At 43.9% G+C, this 19,729-nt stretch overlaps 5 protein-coding genes across 7 annotated transcripts in view; 2 read left to right on the top strand and 3 right to left on the bottom strand.

Annotated features, from left to right (window-relative positions):
• The window catches only part of crlf1a (cytokine receptor-like factor 1a), a 14,532-nt gene extending 9,116 nt beyond the window's left edge, over positions 1-5,416 (top strand). Inside the window, exons 5-9 of one of the 2 annotated variants that reach the window (XM_076157773.1) lie at positions 1,596-1,753; positions 2,948-3,022; positions 3,134-3,227; positions 3,776-3,964; positions 4,089-5,416. In XM_076157773.1, the coding sequence (XP_076013888.1) occupies positions 1,596-1,753; positions 2,948-3,022; positions 3,134-3,227; positions 3,776-3,964; positions 4,089-4,105 (533 nt within the window). In that variant the 3' untranslated portion in view covers positions 4,106-5,416. The remainder of the gene's footprint in view (positions 1-1,595; positions 1,754-2,947; positions 3,023-3,133; positions 3,228-3,775; positions 3,965-4,088) is intronic. The other variant, XM_076157771.1, reaches the window with a different exon arrangement.
• A 1,993-nt stretch (positions 5,417-7,409) lies between these two features.
• odf3l2a (outer dense fiber of sperm tails 3-like 2a) lies at positions 7,410-9,040 on the top strand. Its single transcript, XM_076157757.1, has 5 exons — positions 7,410-7,449; positions 7,782-7,892; positions 8,203-8,316; positions 8,394-8,535; positions 8,613-9,040. Exons 1-5 carry the CDS (start codon positions 7,410-7,412, stop codon positions 8,956-8,958), a joined length of 753 nt encoding a protein of 250 aa, XP_076013872.1. The 3' UTR covers positions 8,959-9,040.
• A 740-nt stretch (positions 9,041-9,780) lies between these two features.
• On the bottom strand, positions 9,781-11,828 carry ebi3 (Epstein-Barr virus induced 3). The gene is made up of 6 exons (XM_076157568.1): positions 11,536-11,828; positions 11,299-11,413; positions 11,061-11,160; positions 10,725-10,842; positions 10,456-10,619; positions 9,781-10,127 (listed from the first exon to the last, which is right to left on the bottom strand). Exons 1-6 carry the CDS (start codon positions 11,633-11,635, stop codon positions 9,960-9,962), a joined length of 765 nt encoding a protein of 254 aa, XP_076013683.1. The 5' UTR covers positions 11,636-11,828; the 3' UTR covers positions 9,781-9,959.
• A 184-nt stretch (positions 11,829-12,012) lies between these two features.
• Positions 12,013-14,958, bottom strand: LOC143006242 (rab GTPase-activating protein 1-like). Of its 2 annotated transcripts, none has more exons than XM_076157602.1 (8): positions 14,462-14,958; positions 13,769-13,849; positions 13,579-13,689; positions 13,331-13,435; positions 13,134-13,217; positions 12,929-13,000; positions 12,519-12,764; positions 12,013-12,413 (listed from the first exon to the last, which is right to left on the bottom strand). In XM_076157602.1, the coding sequence occupies exons 1-8, from the start codon at positions 14,570-14,572 to the stop codon at positions 12,183-12,185; spliced, it is 1,041 nt and encodes a 346-aa protein (XP_076013717.1). In that variant the 5' UTR covers positions 14,573-14,958; the 3' UTR covers positions 12,013-12,182. The 2 variants fall into 2 exon arrangements, with proteins under 2 accessions (XP_076013717.1, XP_076013718.1); XM_076157603.1 differs by having other exon boundaries at positions 14,449-14,569.
• A 2,169-nt stretch (positions 14,959-17,127) lies between these two features.
• On the bottom strand, positions 17,128-18,823 carry LOC143006383 (protein FAM163A-like). Its single transcript, XM_076157807.1, has 2 exons — positions 18,731-18,823; positions 17,128-18,247 (listed from the first exon to the last, which is right to left on the bottom strand). The coding sequence occupies exons 1-2, from the start codon at positions 18,821-18,823 to the stop codon at positions 17,867-17,869; spliced, it is 474 nt and encodes a 157-aa protein (XP_076013922.1). The 3' UTR covers positions 17,128-17,866.
• Positions 18,824-19,729: the final 906 nt, after the last annotated feature.

The following is a 19,729-nucleotide window of genomic DNA, read 5'->3' as shown; positions in this document are numbered from 1 at the left end:
GTGGAACTACAAGTTCAACTACTCAATAAAAGGATCCGAGTTCTTCTTCCACAGCTGCAGTTATGAAACGTACAGAAATAACACGTCTGAGTTTGTAGCGATGTCTCACATATTCAGAAAAACAAATTCCTTCCCTCCTTAAGCTCTCGTGTCATTCCCAACTTTCCCCTCTGCTGAATCGTTCCCATCTCCCCCCCTCTCCCCGCTCTGTCTCCCCCGGGTCGTCTTGTTTGTTTACTGGCGAGGGACAACGAGGAACCTGAGGTGGATACCAAAACGTTCAGAAAAATCCCAAAACAAAATGCGAAGAAAGTTAAAATAATGGTCCGTCACCACATGTTTGTATGTCAAAAAAGATAATTGTTGTCAGATGAAGAAGCCTCCAGCTCGCACGAGTCCACGTTCTTTAGAAACTCGACGGCACTCTGAGAGACCGCAAACCTCCGCCGACGCTGAACATCCCTCCAACACATAAAGACATCACATCCATCACTTAAATGTGAAGTGAACGGATTTCATGCCCCTGCAAACACAACCTGGAGATTCGTTCTTACGCCACAAGTTACAAATATAATCATCTAGTCTGGCCCGTTTGTCTGCCAGAAGAACATCAGGAAGCTCTTAGGAGACGAAAACCTTTTTAGGGAATTTAATTAACAGGGAAAACTTGTTTCAAGCAAATGTCAGCGTCTGAGTTCATAACTTTTGTTGTGAACTTTGTCATTTTCCCAAAACATTTTCAGACCTTGAAATGTTTTGGAAAATGGATGAACTATCCCCCATAAGGTTTTGGAAAAGTAAATGGAAATGACCAATAATGGTTGTAATCTTAACAAGCCCAGCTTTAAAACCTTGAGAGGGAAAACAATTTTATTTTTTAGGAAACCAGCCAGTGACGGTAATCTAATGTTTGTCAGACTAGAGGAACCTGGCAGCGACTCGCTCATCATCATCGTAACAACAGACTAATGTAGTAACGTCTGGTTATGTGCTCAGAAATGTAAATGGATAAAAAAAGGTCCTCTCACACTGATCCAGACTTAACTAACAACTGTAACTCACAATAGTTGTTGTAAAGGTTGATTTTTTTGAGGGAAAGTAGTTGTGGAAACCCTTCTGTGAGAAAGAATAAGACACTTCCTTTGTCAATATCCTCAAACAACTCCTGTAAGGCCCTAAAGGATTACATCATTTTGTATTTGTTCGAGTGGTTTGAGTCACAAGAACACTACTGGACGACTATTGGTTCCATTTTCCAACTGATGAACTGGTTATGGACGAACTATCAGTGAAATTTGAACCGTTGGTTGTTGAAATGGACCTGAATCTGATAAAGACCCTGATGAAGACCCTCTGCAGTAGTAGTACAAAATCTCAGCCCCTTAGTAAATCTGCATATGGATTAGTTGTAAATCTAAATGACTCCACACCAAGGCCACACAAGGTCTCGTGAGGTTGATTTAAACCTTCCACAGGTTACAGCAGGGAGGATTTTGGGAGGTCTGACTCCTCTGGGTGCATTCAGGGTCACATTAAATCCGACTCAGATCGGATGTTCCTCCGTAATAATCCCCTCCGATCTCCTCTTTCTCCAGTGACCACCGACCCCCCCTCAGGTGTGGCCGTAAGTCGCGTCGGGGAGCTGGAGGACCAGCTGAGCGTTCGCTGGGAGGCTCCTCCCGCTCTCAAGGACTTCCTGTTTCAGGCCAAGTACCAGATCCGCTACAGGCTGGAGGACAGCCACGACTGGAAGGTGAGAAAGGATGTCGACACACAGCCACACAGAGGGAAAATACACTTTCTTTGCCTCTCGCACACGCACATCACGGCAGCACTGTCCCAGCTGTTTCTCATCGTTATGCTGTAATCACCTCTAATCTAGTCCTTTGCCAGATGAGTTAATACTTGGGCTGCTCCAAAACCCTCATCCATCACGTACCAAAGTGTCAAATTGAGGTACAGGGATGAAGCCACCGTGCGCTCAGTCATACCTGTGTTACACTAACTTCAAATAAAGGAGCACTACAAGGTGAAACGTTCAGCCACGCAGATGCTGCTTCTTGGAGATTCGTTTTCCCCGAGTCCTCTGGGTAAGAGCGAAGATTCTTCCGTAATTAAGGGGGAATTACACAGATGTAATATAAGCAAGTCTTTGCTCGCAAAATGGGAAAAAGAAAAGAAGGGGAGTGGAGGGAGAGCGGAGGGGATGAGACCGCGTCGAAAGGAGACAGGAGAGACTTAAATCCAAAGTGGCTTTAAGGGGTTTGGTGGTGAAAACAAACGCCGTTTCCCTCCGAATCGGCCCTAATCATGAGGTCATGCTGAGGAATGAAGGATCCATCTCGACTGTTAATGTCTTCAATATGGCTGTAAAGACGCTCAGTGGCAACATGTCAGATCATTAGTCCTCTGATGCCTGTAATTTCATGTTCTGTTCTCTTCCGTCATTGTTCTTCGCCAGTGTTTACAGGCTGAATACCAGAGCGAAAGTGATTAAGAAACCAGAGACAAGCTTATTGATTTGAGCATGTGTGTGTGTGGTTGTTTCCTCACTTTCTGCCTGTGTGCACGAGTACCTGAAAACGCCGCTTTGTGCCTGCTTGTGGGTTCGTGTGACTCCTTCATCCTCGGATCCACATCTATAATAAATAATAGAGAGCAGATTTTAGCCAGAGGACACACTTACATTAGAATATTTTCATAAACATGCTGATTAGGAGCCACTAAACAATGTGGCGTGCAAGCATGTTTGGGTCGGTTGATGGTTTGTGGTTGTATTTTCTACATTTTGCTCCTAGCTGTGTTTTAGTTTGTGCCCATTGGTATTTAATGCTGCGGTCGGACCTACAGCACTCAACTTCTCTCTCTCTCTCTCTGTGTGTGTGTGTGTGTGTGTGTGTGTGTGTGTGTGTGTGTGTGTGTGTGTGATTGTGTGTTTTTCATCTAGGTGATGGACGATGTCGGTAACCAGACATCATGTCGACTAGCCGGATTGAGACCTGGAACAGTATATTTTGTGCAGGTATGTTATCCACGTGTATGCGTGTGTGTCAAGACATATGTGTGTGTGTGTGTGTGTTTGTGTGTGTGACTTTGTTTTCAGCATTTAATACTAACATCTTATTTTCTCCAGGTTCGCTGTAACCCTGTAGGCATCTACGGCTCTCGCAAAGCTGGAATCTGGAGCGAGTGGAGCCATCCCACCGCCGCATCTACACCTGTCAATGGTGAGCACACACACACGTGCACGAACCACTGTAAGAGTCTCGGGTTGAATTGTTTTTCTGTTGATCTGTTTCCAGGCACTTTTAGTCGATTTTAAGAGGAAACATTAACCACAAAAAATTAGCTCTATATCAAAGCTCCCTGGTGTCATCTCTCCCTTATTTATACCAAACGCATCTGTCCTGCAGCCAGTGTTATGTAATGGTGGTTTTATTTTTTGTTGATGCAGTGCTTATTAAATCAAATCCAGTAGAAACAAAAATAAGAGAAACAAAACAGAACCAAGCAAATAAAGTAAATCAAACCAGACTTCACTGGCTTCAATGTGCAGCTGGGGTACAAGAAATCAAACATCAAAGTGTAATAATGAAATCATCATCGTTGTTGTCGTCACAGCGACAGTGATGTCAGGTAAATGCTAGGATCATTGTGTCCTCCATGTCTCTGTGATGGCATCTGGTGGTACTGGGTCAAGATGGGGGAAGTTGTGCTTCCTGTTGGAATCCTCAGCCTCATCCTCAGTCTCTCTGCTCCTCTCCCTGTCTTGCAGAGCGGTTGATGTCGGGCTCCTGCGATTCGAAGTCCAGCGGTGACTCCAACTCCACCCTGCGGCGGGAGCTGAAGCAGTTCTTCGGCTGGGTGCGGAAACACGCCTACGGCTGCAGCGGCATGTCCATGAAGCTGTACGACCAGTGGAGGGTGCTGATGCAGAAATCCCACAACGCTCGCAACCAGGTAGGTAAGCATCACCAACGCGGGGATGAGCCGCGCAAACGTATCTCTCACACTCACACACACATGAATAAAGGCAAAGCAGCCTCAGCGCGTCAGTGTCGCGTAACAGATTCTCTCTTTTGATTTAGGTACTCCAAGGGGATAAATCCTAGCACACACTGCCTTTACAACTTCAAAACAACTTTGGAACTGAGGCGAGACAACAATTGAGTGAGTGTGTGATTCATGTCTGTGTGTGCACATGTGAGAAGAAGAGAGATTGTATTCGTATATGGGAACTATAAAGACAATGAGCTCCGGACAATTTATGGCCACGAGAGGACAACCAAAGAGAAACTGCGGGATTTGAGGGGTCTTCCTCAGTCAGTATGAGCACTGTGTGGCCTGAAATGATGGAGGAGGAGGAGGAGGACGAGTCCCGGATGTCCCCACCTCGGCTTTGTATCACGGAACTAGCAAAAGACCATGAGGACTACTCTACTTTCTAAAGGGACGTTGTGATTTTTGTCCCCGTGTTGGCATTATTAAGACTATTGTTGGCATTAAAGACTCTGAAAGTGTAAAGACGTCGGATGTGCACAAAGTGGATCAAATCGTAAAAAAAACACATTGAGGTAAAGCAGAAGTGTCCCCGATCAGAGATAAAAGACCTTTGAGGATCCTCTCACCTGTCTGATGGCTCAGAGCTCCCTGTGGATCCAAAGCGCCATCTAGTGGCTGGTACGCTCTCACATTTTGGAGAATGGGTACTCCAATCAAAGCCTTGACTTTCACTGTGGTCCTGATGTAAAAAAAAAAAAAAAAAAGTAAACAAAGTATCATTACAGTATTTCTGATTCACGCTTTGTTATATAAGTGAGAATACATAGCAAAGTGACTGATGAAATGATGGAGTTTGTGTACGGAGACGTTTCACTGCTTTTATTTTTGTACTGAATTGTACCAGCATATTTAAAACTGTGTAAAGTTATGTTTATTTCTTAAGTTATGTTTAGTTAGTAAAAAAAATACCAGTGACTGAACTTGTTATCATGTATTGTTGTTCTATAATTTACACATATTGTCCTTAAGGCATCACAGTTTCATAGGAAAAGGGCAGAAACTGGGACAGACACACACACAAATCTCCTCCACATCATACATGTTTCAATATGCCCTCGATGTGTTCACTTACATGGATTACTGTGACTTTTATAAAGGTGGGTATGAGCGCTACAGTGCCCATTTCATAACCTTTACTTAATAAGAAGGTGGGGTCCAATGTCTCTGCCTTAACACTGTGCTGCTCACAAGAGACAGTAGAGACATAAGTAGCCTACAACTGTTTACAATTTTCAAATGTCTTGCCTATTACTCAAATAGGTGCTTTTCAGACGGTCCCTTGCAGTTGTACTTGATCATACCTTTTGTCATTCACAAGCCGTCCAATAGCTACGCATTGTCAGACCCCCCCCCCCCAAGGAATAAGGACAACCAAACAGAGCTGTGGCTCATTTGCATACTGCCAACGCCAACCCCAAACAACTGGCAAAGGACTGACTGAGGGGCTAGGAAGGAGTTGTGTGTGTGGTTTGCTTTTTGGTCAACAAACTTCACAGCCAATCTCAAACTCGACTGACCTGCCGATAATGAGAAAAGTGTGGCTCCTTTAAAGAATTTATAGTTTTTTTTGGCAAGATTTTCCCACAATCCTTCATGGGCACGGTTTGCCGCTTTGTCTCATTGTAACTTGAGACAGTGGATGTGTTTACTGTCGGTGCTTGGACATGTAGTCTCTTCATCTCCTGATGGCATTAGCGGGGTCTTCTTACTGTGAGCATGCAGAGTCACTTGTGCTTAATATTTAAGCAGTGTGGGTTTTTTTCCCCTGGTCATGGCTCTGCTCTAAAGGCTTTAGTTACCCCTGTCTGCAGGGATCACATAAGCAGTATGCAACAGTGGGGATCTGTGCTTGGGTCACTCACTTTGGAAAGCAAATATCTATCTTTCAGCCAAAAATGTAAGATTCCTCTGCCACATTTGATACTTTTCACATCGCGCTTGTGTGGGAAGGTGAGCATGTAAAGTAGCCTGAAGTAGCAGAGCTTCTTTACTTTTTCTGGCCACAGCCCCATTTTTAGGTCCAACATTCTCAAGCTTCCAGCAGTTATAGTTGTCATGTGGATATGAGGTTCAGAAACATTTCTTTCTAATGTTGCTTTCAGCAGCATGGAGGCGACAGCTGCACTTTAATAAGTTTCAGAAAATATATCGCACATTGACTTGAGCGGATAATTGACTGGCCTCCAGAGAAAGAAACCATTATAATTATCATAATATTGTTATATTTTTATTTATATTATATTTTCTATTTAAATAAACATCTAAATGATTTGAATGTTAAGGAATAAGCATCATCTCAGCTACACAGTGATCAATTCATTTTACTGCTCTCTATTTGTTACTATTAAAGCAAACTTCTCTGGATCAAATTGCACCTATTGGTAGTGTGTATAGAATATGATTGCTACAGTTTATTCTTAGGGCCACGTCCCACACTTCCACCAAGTTTGGACTTAATAGATCAAGGATGTTCTCAGTAATCCTGACAACAAACTGAACACAGTGTTTATCAGTCCTGGAAATCTCCTTTGACCCTGACTTCTTAAAGCAACAGTGTGACCTCAAGGTTTTGAAACCTTGAAGAAACCCTGAAGAGTTTTTGAATATTCCATTCCATTCACTTTCAACTTTCAACTTTAAGGTTTCCACAGATAACCGATCATCACCCAGAGCTCCTGTGTTGGTCTATAAATGAGTCCGGGACTAAAATAATTCAAGACATTGGTTAATCTTTAATGCTCTGTGGTTTTCATTACAGTAACACTCAGCTTGTCAAATAACCAGCAGCCACAGATCAGTGTAAGTCCTTTCATTTTTAATAACATGTGCGACGGTGCTATTAGTTACAGCACACACACTGTAGTGTAAAAAGGCTCGCTGTGTAATGACAAATCTACTGCATTACATGTAACTGTGACGTAATGAATGCTGCTGTCCAATTACATCAACACGCCACTTTCCATCTTTATGCAGTATCACACATGCAGGATCAACCACAGTGCTGATTTGCAATCTGCTTGTAAAGTTATGGAGAACATTTGGCTCTACTCTTCCTCGTCCTCTTTTTTTTTAGCCTCAGTCTGGAGCTGCGGTTGAGGAAAGTACTCGACCCCAGGGGAACATTTGGAAAAGGAGGTGTTGAGCAGATTTGGGCGCAGCCACAGCTCCGGTCAAGGATAAGGTTTCTCCACCTTGTGGTCATGTATTATTCAGTCAAGAAGGCAGCGATGGTTTACCTGGTGAGACCGACACAAGCAAAGGATGTGTCTGAAGTGACAGAGGGACCAACGAGGAGGAAAAGAGAGGAGGAGAAGAAGGAAGGAAGAGGTGGATAGATAATGGAGGAGATGGTTAAGAAACGGCCGATAATCTCTGCCAAAGAACGAGGTTAGTGTAAGAAATCTCTCTCTCTCTCTCTCTCTCTCTCTCTCCCTCTCTCTCTCTCTCTCTCTATGTGTGTTACGGCTGAACTCTCTCACAGTCGTTGCTTCATACATGTTTGAGATTTCTACTTTGTTTTCAGATCCATTCCCAAACAAAGCAGAGGAAGAATGTTAAAATGCATAACCGTAGAAAATAAGTCAAAGAGCTTTATCCATATGGAAATCATCAGAGACAATACAGCCGAGCCAGAGAGCAGCGGGTGTGCTGTAAGGCTCAGAGTCGACTCTCTTGCATCATCTTCATCACTGTCCTTCTCCTCCTCCTCCCCTTTCCAGGCCCGGGCCCTGGACGTTACGCTCTGCCCCCTACCGTTGGCTACATCAACCATGATGTCACAAAGCCCAGTAGCCCTGCCTACTCCTTCCGTACCCGCATGAGCAGCACCAGTAAGTTCACTTTACACCCCATATAATTCATAATGCAGCTCAAAGGATTCAACTAAATCACATGTTAACTTCTAAAAGTGTCAACAATCAGATAAATCCTGTTTTGCCCATTTTGCTCACTGTGATTGTTAAACTATTCCACAACTGCTTTCACTGCTTTTCACAACATTAATTTGCTTGTTGAAGAGTAAAAGACTTTGCAGATTGAACACACAACCATTAAATACTGTATTCTAGATATATTCACTTCATTTTTGAGGTCAAAACCAGTGCGTGGATGAGCTGATGTGCTTCATCGTGATTTCCGTAGTGGTCTCTGTGGACTCCAGTCCGGGGCCGCGCTACAACATTGATGCCAAAGTCACTCGGTTTGGTCGAATGGAGACCCCATCCTACTCTATTTTGGGCAGGGGGAGGCGCTCAGGTGAGACTCTGTCAGTCTGGAAAGAAGAATAGGACTGAAAAGAATATTCCTAAACATTTTCCATTTTAAAATCATAGCCGGGCTGTCTCAGACTCCAGGGCCAGGGGCCTACAGCCCAGAGAAAGCTCCGCCTCTAAACGCTCACCAAAGACCTCCATCCTACACCATCAGCCACCGCACCAGATACCGTACAATGGATGCTGTACCGGCACCAAACAGGTAAATGCAGGAGGAGAACATATTCATATCCTATAGTCACAAAACCACCCTAAGTCCCATGTGTCTCCACCCTGCAGCTACAGTCTCCCAACCCTGCTGGGCTGCTACGTTCCCCACAAGCCGGCCAGTGCCAGCTACAGCTTCTCCGGCCGAAGAGGGGTCGGGGCGCCGTCCGAGGACCTTTCCAAATCACCCGGACCGGGACGATACAACATCATCCACCCGGACACTTATCTCCGCCGCCAGCCCTCCTTCTCCATGCAGAGCCGGACTAAGAGGCCCAATTATTCCTCTGCCATTCCGGGCCCAGGCGCCTACAGCCCGGAGAAGTTTCACCGACACCTCCCCAGGCCTCCATCCTTCACCCTCGGTGTCAAGCACTCTGAGTTTGTTACCCCGCTGGTGGTGCAAGTGATTGACTGACCACTTTCTGGATTAATAGCAGACGTGTCAATTTGCTGGTGGAATGAGTGTGTTTTTCGCGTGAGTGACAGGTGTAGCAGTGGACGAGCTGCCACATAATGTGCTAACTTGCAAACAAGGCATTCTATCACAAACAGTGATAGAATGCCTTTCAAATGGGTGAAAAACTGCATATATTTTTCAATGTAAAATGATGGATAGTAAATGCTGTTTGGCTTCACATTGACACACTTCATTTAAATGCCCTTAAACTTATCTTATTAATGTAAATATACATGTCACATAATGTACAACTAAAGGTCTAAATCAGCTGAATATAATCCTTAAAACACCAAATCAAAACTCTTAATGATGCTCATGTTCTTTAGTCTTTCGTCTAAAAATTCAAGTTATCATTTTATTGATTGAAGCATTATTTTAAACGCCTGCCCCTTAATCTTGCAAATGTCCCTTAAATGGATAAAGTATGTGGTTATAATGTCATATTTGATTTCCTAAGTGTTGAATTGTATCCGAGTTTTCCAGCTCAAATGTAGCTCTAATTCAGCTTTATCAAGGTCTGCTGCTACTGAACGCTTTGAAGAAGTTTAAAAGTAACAGCTCAACAGAAAACATACCATCCAACTGTAAAAAAGCATGATCACTATTAAAGCACCTCTGATCATACGGAAAACACATCCGAGTACTATAATACATTAAGAAATATGCAAATCCTTCGTGAAATCTTCTCACTTTATCACCTTAACCATTCACTGCATTATCTGTTGCTTTAACATTAAATAATTAAAAGACAAAAATAAATAGAAAACCAGCTCAGCAATTAACAGTGTCGGCATATCTTTATGAAACATTTCATTCATTCATTCATTCCATTTTTGCATTTATTCCTCTAAATAAATAAGATAAATTATCAATAAGTCTCACATGCATCGTTGCTATGGCGTTAACAATTCATCAGCAGAGAAAGGGTGTCCGTAAAATCTTTCTGCACTTCTTACGTCTTAATGCATTTGTCCCCATTTTGCTTTCGGCATGATGGTTTCCACAGGTGAGCTCCAGTTACTGCACTCTCCCAGACCCAGCAGCTCCATGGCACACACCTGGAACAGGTAGGTCCTGCCTGGGCTCAGACCCCGCAGGTCCACCCTGGTGCTCTCAAACGGACCCAGCTGGAGGGGGGAGGGGGAAAGGGTTTGGTTAATACAGATCACAATGCTGGCTTTTCCCTCTCAAGGTTACTGTAAATCACTGTAATGTTGAAATGAATCAATGAAAGTAATATTAAGTAGAAAATCCCCAGAAAACATTGAATTATGACCACAGGCTGAAGAGGGAAGGACGTCCAGAGAGGAAGGGACTTTCTGAAACCTTATAAAGGGGAAACTCTTTTGTGGTTTGTCTATTTTTAATTTTTTCCACATATCTGTACATGAGTGTCCAATGTATCACCCAGTACGTTTGAATCAGTCTTAAAAGTCTTAATCTTAATATTCTTACAGGGACAGACTTCGGGGTGCCCCTGATCTCCCACTTGTACTGAATGTGGTATTTTAAGGGAAAGATGTCCAGGTTGGACCAAGTCGCGGGGGGAGACCACTCCACTGTCAAGTTTCTGAAATGATCAGGGAAAACCCGAACATTTACTGGAGGATCTGGTTTCACTAGAAAGAGAAAACAGAAACAAATCTTTCAAACCAAGTTCAGTTAAGAAACCACCCAATGCTCCAATTCTTCAACAATCCATAATCCATATTTGTAGTTCTCACCAATCTCTTCCATCATGAAACTTGTTAAATGGGAGCTGCTTCCCGCCGGGTAGACTGCTGTGATGTTGATGATGTAATCGGTGAGAAGCTTCAAGTCCTGCAGGTGGCAGTGCCAGAGCTGAAGTAGAGAGATTATATTAAATTTACAGTATATGAATCATGGCTTCCAACACTCAACTGTTCCACATTCCCTCAGCTTGAGCACTTTATACAAAATAACCCCAAAATTGAAAACCAGTGATTTTTTTAACTATCAGGTTGATAGGTTGATCCAAATGAATGGCCTTTAGTATCGATTTACATGTATTTTTTGGGGAAAAGTAAATAATCTCATACCTGCTCAGAGGATGATGCTGATGCTGAGATCAGTCCAGATGATGAAGAGCCAGGGGGGATCAGATGACACTGCTCAGTAACCCAATGTCTGTGTCTCTCACTGGCAAACAGATGTACAAATACACACTCATTTAGAGGCCAAAGCTCCTTTAATGATGCTCAACACCCACTGTGCTCAAAATTTGGCCAAAATCCAAGACACAGCAAAGACCGTTTTGGACAGCTCTGTCAGATTTACCTGTAGGTGGCGATGTACTGTTCTGGCGGGGAGTGAGATGTTTCAGGCCAGGAGCAGAGAGTTTGGTTTGGGTAACCAGCACACCAACAATGCACCGCAGGAGTGGAGGGAGCATCTGATGGAGTAAACACAGAAACAATTTTCTTGTTTAACTTCATTTCTTTTTCACTTTCAGAATTACTGTACTTAAATAAAAAACAAAAGTAGAAACACATCTGTGCTTAGATTCATACTCACTCCCTGTTACCATGTTGGCCTTCAGCAGGTTCAGTGTGTCGCTCCCAAGGGCGCACATGAGGAGAGCCGAGGTGACCCACACTAAACTAGACGGGCTCATTGCGTAAGGGCAGAGACGAGACTATCTGCCTGTTCTGTTGTCCTTATACACCGTTAAGTTCTATTGTTGCTTAGTTCTGTATTCCGCCTCTTTATCTTACGCTTTACTCCGCAGCACGCGTCAAAGTTCAGAGATAACGATCAGCCTGCAGGACGGCACCCTTCACACTGAGAGGTTGCACGTCTGATCAGCACTTTAACAGCAGCGAAAGAAGAAGTGATCACAGGAAAACTCTTTCAGAAACCCCTATGACTTCCTGTGTTTACATTACCTCACCATGCATGTGAGTGACACAGGGAAACCTGAATTCCCGAAACACCGAACACCGAAACATCTCCACAGTACTGTCAAACGCTATAATGAGCAGTAAATTTACTTTATTATTGTATTTACAACATAAATACTGGACAGACACAGTATGTAAAGTAGTGGACAAACTATCGAGCAATGTAGTGTTGACAGGTAAACGTTCCCTACTAAAAGCAGCTCTAGTACTGAATACATAATATACAAGCACTGGCTCTGATCCTGACTTCCTATTTAGTCATCAGACATTCTCTCGATTGTCTCTGTGAGGCCACAATAGCTTCTTGCCGTTCCGCCCGGGGAGGGGGTGGCCATGGAAGTTCCAGCCCGTTGCAGGGGCTTCGTCTCTGTGTATGTTCATGCTGTGTATTCCCCCGCTGGACGTCCGCAGGGAGGTGAAGGCCTTGCTGAACCAGGTGTTCTTTGCTTCCTGGAGATCATTGACCAGGATTCCCTTTTGGTGCTCCAGGTCCTGTAAAAAGGGAGAACAGGGCACACATGTGAGAAATACAGCAGACGAATGTGGTTACGTGTGTGTTCTGTGTATGGGTTCGTGATTATGTGATGGTGGTCTGACCTGGATCCTACACTTGGCCTCCACCATTTGGAGTTTGGTCTGGGCCAGCTCCTGTTCCACCTCCCTGACCCGGGGAGTGAGGGCCTCCCGCTCCCCTATCCTCTTCTCCACCTCTGTTCCCCCGTCCTCTTGCAGTCTCAGTCGCGACCCCCCGTCACCCTCTGTAGGTGATGATCCACAGGAATAATCCATTTTAATCTCTGATTCTATAACGCGTCGACAGCGAGTGCAAGCCATCACTGCAGTCTGGAAGATGGGAAGAGGGAGAAAGAGAGGTAGAAAAAGAGGAAGAGAAGGAATTTAAAAAGACAATATTACAAATTCGGCCTTTGGCAAATAAGGAGTTAAAGGGGAGCTGCCAGGTGGAGCAGTGACAGCAGAGCGCCACAGGAGGAGTGTTGTGTTCTCACCTTGAATGCATCTTTCTCCTCTCTGTGTGCGGCCTGCTGTTTCTCCAGACGGTTTGTCAGCTGAGAGCAGATCTGAGAGAGAGAGAGAGAGAGAGAGAGAGAGAGAGAGAGAGAGAGAGAGAGAGAGAGAGAGAGAGAGAGAGAGAGAGAGTGAGAAACTAGACGTGATTTTGAAATATTCTGGTTTGTCAGGTTGTCACTATACCTGTTTATAGTCGGCGATGATGCCTGATGACCTTTTGACCTCCAGCTCAGCTTTCTCCAGCTCCCTCCTCATCACCTCCTTCAGCTAGAGGAAGAGATCAGAGCCTTTGCTGATGTTGTTTATACCATAACATACCTACACCTGTACTGACTGTGACATCACACAATCCTCCACCATGTGAAGCTCTGCGCTCATACCATGGCAGTCTCCTCCTCCTTCCTTTTCTTCTCCTCCTCTGTAGCCTGCAGCTGACGTCTGGTGTTCAGAAGGTCTGCGGTCAGTTCATCAACTCTGTCCTCCGCCTGTCAACACCACAAAGACGGTGAGACCTTCAGCGCTGTGCGCCACAAACACAGATGTCAAAACGGCGACTGTAAACTCTAAATTCTGAGGGGTGCGGCGTGATCTATCAGTGAAATGGCCGCCTCTTTGTGAATATCCGCACCTTGTCTAGGGCGTTCCTCAGGTCGATCTTGCCGGTGATCAACCTGTGTGCCAAGTTGTCATTTTCCTGCTCCAGGCGCAGGCTGACCTGGTGAAGTTTACGGTTCTCCATCTGCAGAACACAGAACAATGTGACAGGTTCTCCAAAACATAGCAGAGCATAAATGGCAGCATTAAGAAACTCAAAGTACCTGATATTTGACTACAGGATCCTCCTCCTCCTCCTTTCCAGGCTTCTTCATTTCCCTCAGTTTAGCTTTCTTTGTGGGGACCTGTGAAGAGAGGGCAAGTCAAAGCTAATCAATTACAGCGATGTCAAAAACTGTCATATTTGACTGAAGTGAAGAGAGTTATCTCCTCCGAGCAGATATAGAGCGCCGGATGCGGCAAGAGCGAGACAAATCAAGAGCAGACCCCAAAAACCAGATCCAGATCGGAATAACAAGATAAGATAGAGTACGAGCACATGTCAGAATTTAAAGGGCATGAAGAATAATGCTTTATAGTCAAAGGATTATTTTTATTGGGCCTGAAAAATGACATTTCTCATCTGTCAAGTATCTAAAATGACCCATCAGCATCTATGTCAACATTTCACAGGTCACAAATCTGTCATGCAGAGAAATGTGTTTTGAGTTATATTATATAGATTGTTTTGCTTACGCTTGTCGCTGCTAGTCAGTAGTGGAAGTCTTGAACACTGAGAACATTTGTCACAAAGATGTCAACACTAGCGCTGCTGCACTCCGACCTCCGTCCTTTGAGTCTGACTTATATTTTAATCCTATTATTCTTGCGATCAGACGAACTCGCAGTGACTTTATGATTGATACGCTTTAGAAATGCTTCACATGGAATCTGGTCCACACACCACTGAGTCTTACTGTGAGCGCTGGGCCTGATTCAGCCACCAGACAGGCCAGGATTTCCTCCTCGCTCATCTGCTCGGCACGACGGGCATCGCACGCCGCCGTGATGGAAACCTCTTCCATCATCTTTCCCACAGGGGCCCTGAAAGCAGCCACGGGCTCCGCAAGAGAGGAAAGAAAACTACTAAAAAGGTGAATTCCAGTCAGTGAAATTCCAACAAGAGTTCGGGTTACACACTCTCGGGCTTGTTGGAAGAAAAACAAGATCTGGAGAGTCTGTACAGCGGATCTACAGCGATCTACGCGGTGATGCAGGTAAAGCGTGTAAACACAAATCCAGCCTGCGTCCACAGGATAAATCAGGATAAAGTCCACTCCACCGAGAAAACAGGGAAACCCAGTCCAAAGGTGAGTAACAGCCAGACAAAGTGTGGATATCCCTACCTACAGAATCACACACACACTCACTGTATCAGATTAAGAGTGTGTGTTACAGGTGTTTGAAAGCTGGATGTGCAGTAACAGGTTTAACAAGGTTTATAGGAGCTCTGAGAGTGTGTGAGAGAATGACAGAGACCTTAGACACACCCGTCCTGACCTCCTTTCTTATTCTAATTATTAGACGCCTACTTGCTTCATCTGAAACAACACCAAAGACGCAAAAGTAAAACATAAAACACAAACGGATCAAGCCCTCTGCCGGTTAGACTTTAATTTCCAGGATAAAGGCCGATCTTTCCTCAAACACTTTCGTTATCTATGCATCGGCATTCTGACCGAGCTGCTGCAGACGCCGTGTACACTTTACTAACCTACTAAAGTAAAGAGTCATACACTGTGTGATGTTAATGAAACCTGTAGATCAGGTGTGATATTTGTGATTTGTCCATGCTGGCAGCTGCTCAACTCTGGTTCTGGGCTGAGCCGACTGGCAGGAGAGCAAACCAGTTCAGCAGGTAATGCCACTGAATACCAGAGCAACAAAGAGGATTCTGTTCTCACTCCACCGGCTTCGCCTCGGTCCCATGACCCAGAGACGTCTACATCTAGTTTCTCTTTCGAGCCCCTTTCCTGTCATCTCTCGTTTTACATCCAACATCCTGATGCCAGATCAGTTTCATCATTTTGTTTCAATTCAGCTTCCTCTTGCGGCTACTTTTCACTTCTGTCTTAGTTTTCCACTCAAAGTTTTTATTTCAACATCCTGTGAATCTGGTCTGAGTCACCGAGAATAAAGAGAGACAAAACATAACCAGACATATATAAACATTTATTCCTCCTCAAAAAGGAACATTTTGTGAAATATGGTGAATCTTTCTCTCTTTTTTTTTTGTATGTATCAGGTTATACCAAAACATATTCAAGTTTATAACAGGCTCAGAAGGAAAAACACAATTGTAAACAACAAATTTAAAACAAAAAGGTCACAGGTCAGATCAGTCTGAAACATTTAGGTGCTCTTTGTGGAAACTGGTGAACACTAAAAGTAAATATTTCACTAGATATAGGACATATATTGACTGAGTGAAATTATTGTTATGTTGAAGTGAACATCAGTGCTCAGTGGACATCAAAAGGAACATAAGAGAGGTTATGTGTGTGTATGTCATCACAGTTGAGGAAGGTTAGGAGATGTGATGATGACGCTCAGAGCTCAGTGGTACCAAAAGTGGTGATTCCATCCTTTCAGCTGAATCTAACACACAAATCTAAATGCAAATTACATAAAAGCTGCACTGTAAAAACCTTTCTGGCAGAACTCAGTAAAGGATCACTCCGTTATTTTCTCCAAATTTCCAATTGTTTGTTTTATTATAATTAGAATTGTTTTCTTTTAGACTTTCATTTAATTTCGAGTATAATATTATATATACAGTAATATTATAATGATAATGAAATAAATAGAAGAAAGTAGAAAATCAGCAATTTGTATCATAAATAATTAGATAATTAATAAAGTTATTTTTAGAGAAGCTTCATTTGTTTCTTTTCCAGAAATAAAAAAATCAATTCTGGAATTTCTTGCCTGATCATTTTTATGTTTTGTGCCTTGGATTATTCAAGAAACAGCTTTGCAGAAATACCAACAATTTCCCCCAAATCTGTGGTGAGACAAATGAGGTGTTAAGTGTCAAATTATAAAACATTTCAATTTGAATAGAATTTACCGAACAAACAAAATAACCCTGAACTCTAGAGGGTGAATTACAGAATAGTGTTGTGCTTTTCAGTGCTCTTATGACTGTGTTTCTATGAAACACAAACAGAAACACAGAGTACAGAAATCACACCTAAAACCCCGACAGCCCTTAAAAACTACAACACACACAGATTCAGGCAAATACTGTGTAATAACACTGCATCATCATTAACTCTACTGCAGCTGATCTAACGGCTATTAGGGAGGAAACGGAATATGGTGCAGGAATTTAGTTGTTTTCTTTCTTTCTTTTGATAAATGTGAGTCTGTAAACATTAACAGACCTGCATTTTATCTAGTTTTAGATAAACTATGCTTAAAAACCTGTAATATCTCCTTCACTCTTCATGAAAGTTCACAGGAAGTGATGAGTTTCCAGTCACCTGATAGAAAAAAGAAAAGACAGTAGCCCTCATGTACAGTCATTTAGGGGGAGAGGAACCCAGAGGGAGTATGACAGAAACTAAAGGGCAGGGGTGTGTGTGTGTGTGTGTGTGTGTGTGTGTGTGTGTGTGTGTCAGACCTGTTCATTGTGTTTAGATCCCAATGAGACAGGAAATGCTGCACATCTGGTTCCAGCAAGTATCGCAAAAGTGTCTCAAATTACTGCTTATGATCAGCATTCACCCGCCTCACGTTTGGATTTTATCAGTACGGACGGAAACTGTGACACACACACACGCACACACAAAATACAGAGTTTGTGCTTAGTCAGCAGGGGAGGAGATCATGGCTGTTTGATACGCACGTCCAAACCATATCTGAGGCAAATCTGCTGTGTTTGGACCGGTTGTTATGTTATATACCTACAATACTAATTTGACTGGAAGGTCCTTCATGTTTGGCTGGAAACACTTTGTGTTAACATGACATCACATACAGTGCACACCAATGGGGATGATTTACATTTTTTTCAGTGCATTGTGGGTGAAGCAAACAGCGCTTATTGTGCTTGATTTATGTAGCATTTCAGTGCCTGATCTAATAAAGTTTCATACCCTGAAATCTGCTGCTCCTCAGCGGACGCTCTGTGGTTGGGTTCCCCCATGGAGGATCTGTCAGTGGGCAGTTTTTGGGGGGTAACTCCTCTGACCCTGTGTATACTCTGGGCAAGTTAGTGCAGCATTGTAATCCATCACCTGAAAGCAATGTTTGCATCGTGTGTCATGTGTTGCGTGTGTGTGTGTGTGTGTGTGTGTATCTTCTCTGTGCAGCAGGGGTCACACCTGGGTGCTGTAAGGTCGCGGCGGGGGAGGAAACATGTCTGTAGGACTGTAGGATCTCAGATGGCTGAGACCGTGGGGGTTGGCGGGCAGAGGGAGAGAGACGGACGGGTTCTCATAGTACGTATGGAACCCCAGCCGCTCGCCGCCGTTGCGCACGTCGTCTGAGAGTTCAGAGCGTAGGACGTACGGCGAGCAGGTGGGACAGTGGTTGTGATGGGAACCCGCATCCAGCTGGTCCAGAGATATCGGTGGGCTGATGGCCGCTCCGTCCATAGCCAGGGCGCTGCAGGCGTTGCAGGGAAAGTGAGAGTGAGGGTCCCGTCCCACCATGGAGCCCACGTCCACATCGGAATCATTTTTCTTACAGCAGTAGTACTGCAGGAAACAATGAAAATATAGTTACGTATGTATTATTATAAGAGTAAAGGGGGGGGGGGGAAGAAAGAGTGGGGAAAAGGATAAAATTCCAAAAAGGAAAAGGGGAAAAAGGTAGAAAAATGTGTTTATTTTGTGCATTAATAAGTCTGTTACTGTTTTGGCGTTGCTGTCACACCGCAATGTTTGTATGTAGGCGTTTTGTAAGTTAAAACATCTCTTCCAATTCTTTCTAATAGTGCTTTCTGACCTTTTTTGGCTCATTACTGCTGAAAATTGTTGATATGCTTTACTGCACACTGCAGTCAGCAGAAATGGAAATGACATTACCGCTGCCCAGCCTATACATGTTCATCCTTACCTAGAGCGCCTATAGTGGTGAAAACTGTGCAGTCTACCATTACAACAATAGGGTGGACATAACAGTCTCTCTCACACACACACACACACACACACACACACACACACACACACACACATTACCTGGAGTCTACAGTAACAGAGCACTGCTACAATGCACAGCAGTATCACTCCGGCGAGAATTCCTCCGGTTATGACAATAGTTCCCGCTGACATTCGACCAGCTCTCCATCAAACCCTTCACAGACAGCGGGGGGGAGACAGAGGATGAAGACAGACCGATGAGAAGATGAGGAAGGGGAAAAGATCTAAATGGTGGCAGCCTGATTACTCTAAATTACGTGACAGGATATTCATCATACTTACGCCCAACAAAGCTTTCTATAATGCCTGCGAGGAGAACAAAATGGAGCCCAAATTAGCAGAATCATTTAGCATCAGGATGTAACTGTAAGTGATGTAACATGATGTAAGTGGCCGCTCCATTATCATGCAGCTGCTGTCTGACAGCCGGGGGGTGGTTTCACGGCCTGGCAGTGACATTCTGCTGTCTTTCCAGGGGACAGGAGCTCTGAGGACAGACGGTCAGACACTTACGTTAGAGGACAGCAAGGGTGGAAGAAACCATGACACGTCCCTTTAAACTCCTTTCAACTGGAGCTCCTGCTGAAAGAGACCAGACAAGAGACTTTGATCAAACCCGGCCCAATCCGTTCACAATCGGGGTATTACAAGGTAGAACAGAGGAGTGTGAGTGTGTTCAGACGGGAACATCTTAGTAAAGCAACAGACCCTCAGGATGTGGATGAATTAACATGCTGGATGCAACAGTGCAGAGAGTGTGAACCAAGCATATGGGCCGTGCATGCGCTGCACCTCCAGCATACTAATTCTGATCTGTGCGTCCATGAATGTCATTTTGATTTCCGGTGATGCGTTCAAAACCATTCCCCAAACTCCGTCACGTTCTCCTGTATATTCAAATCTGGATATCTGACACAGTAATGAGAAAATATAGGCCAATGTTTCCTCATGCATATATACAGTATATAAATTCTTATTAAACAAATGCCTCTGACCCCCAGGGCGACATCATAACATCCAATTGATAGAGAGTTCTGA

The sequence above is a fragment of the Genypterus blacodes genome, unplaced genomic scaffold, assembly GCF_046128005.1.
Source record: "Genypterus blacodes isolate CSIRO-AG114 ecotype Tasmania unplaced genomic scaffold, CSIRO-AGI_Gbla_v1 ptg000073l_1, whole genome shotgun sequence".
Classification (NCBI taxonomy): Eukaryota; Metazoa; Chordata; class Actinopteri; order Ophidiiformes; family Ophidiidae; genus Genypterus; species Genypterus blacodes.
This window is presented reverse-complemented; position numbering and strand designations above follow the sequence as displayed.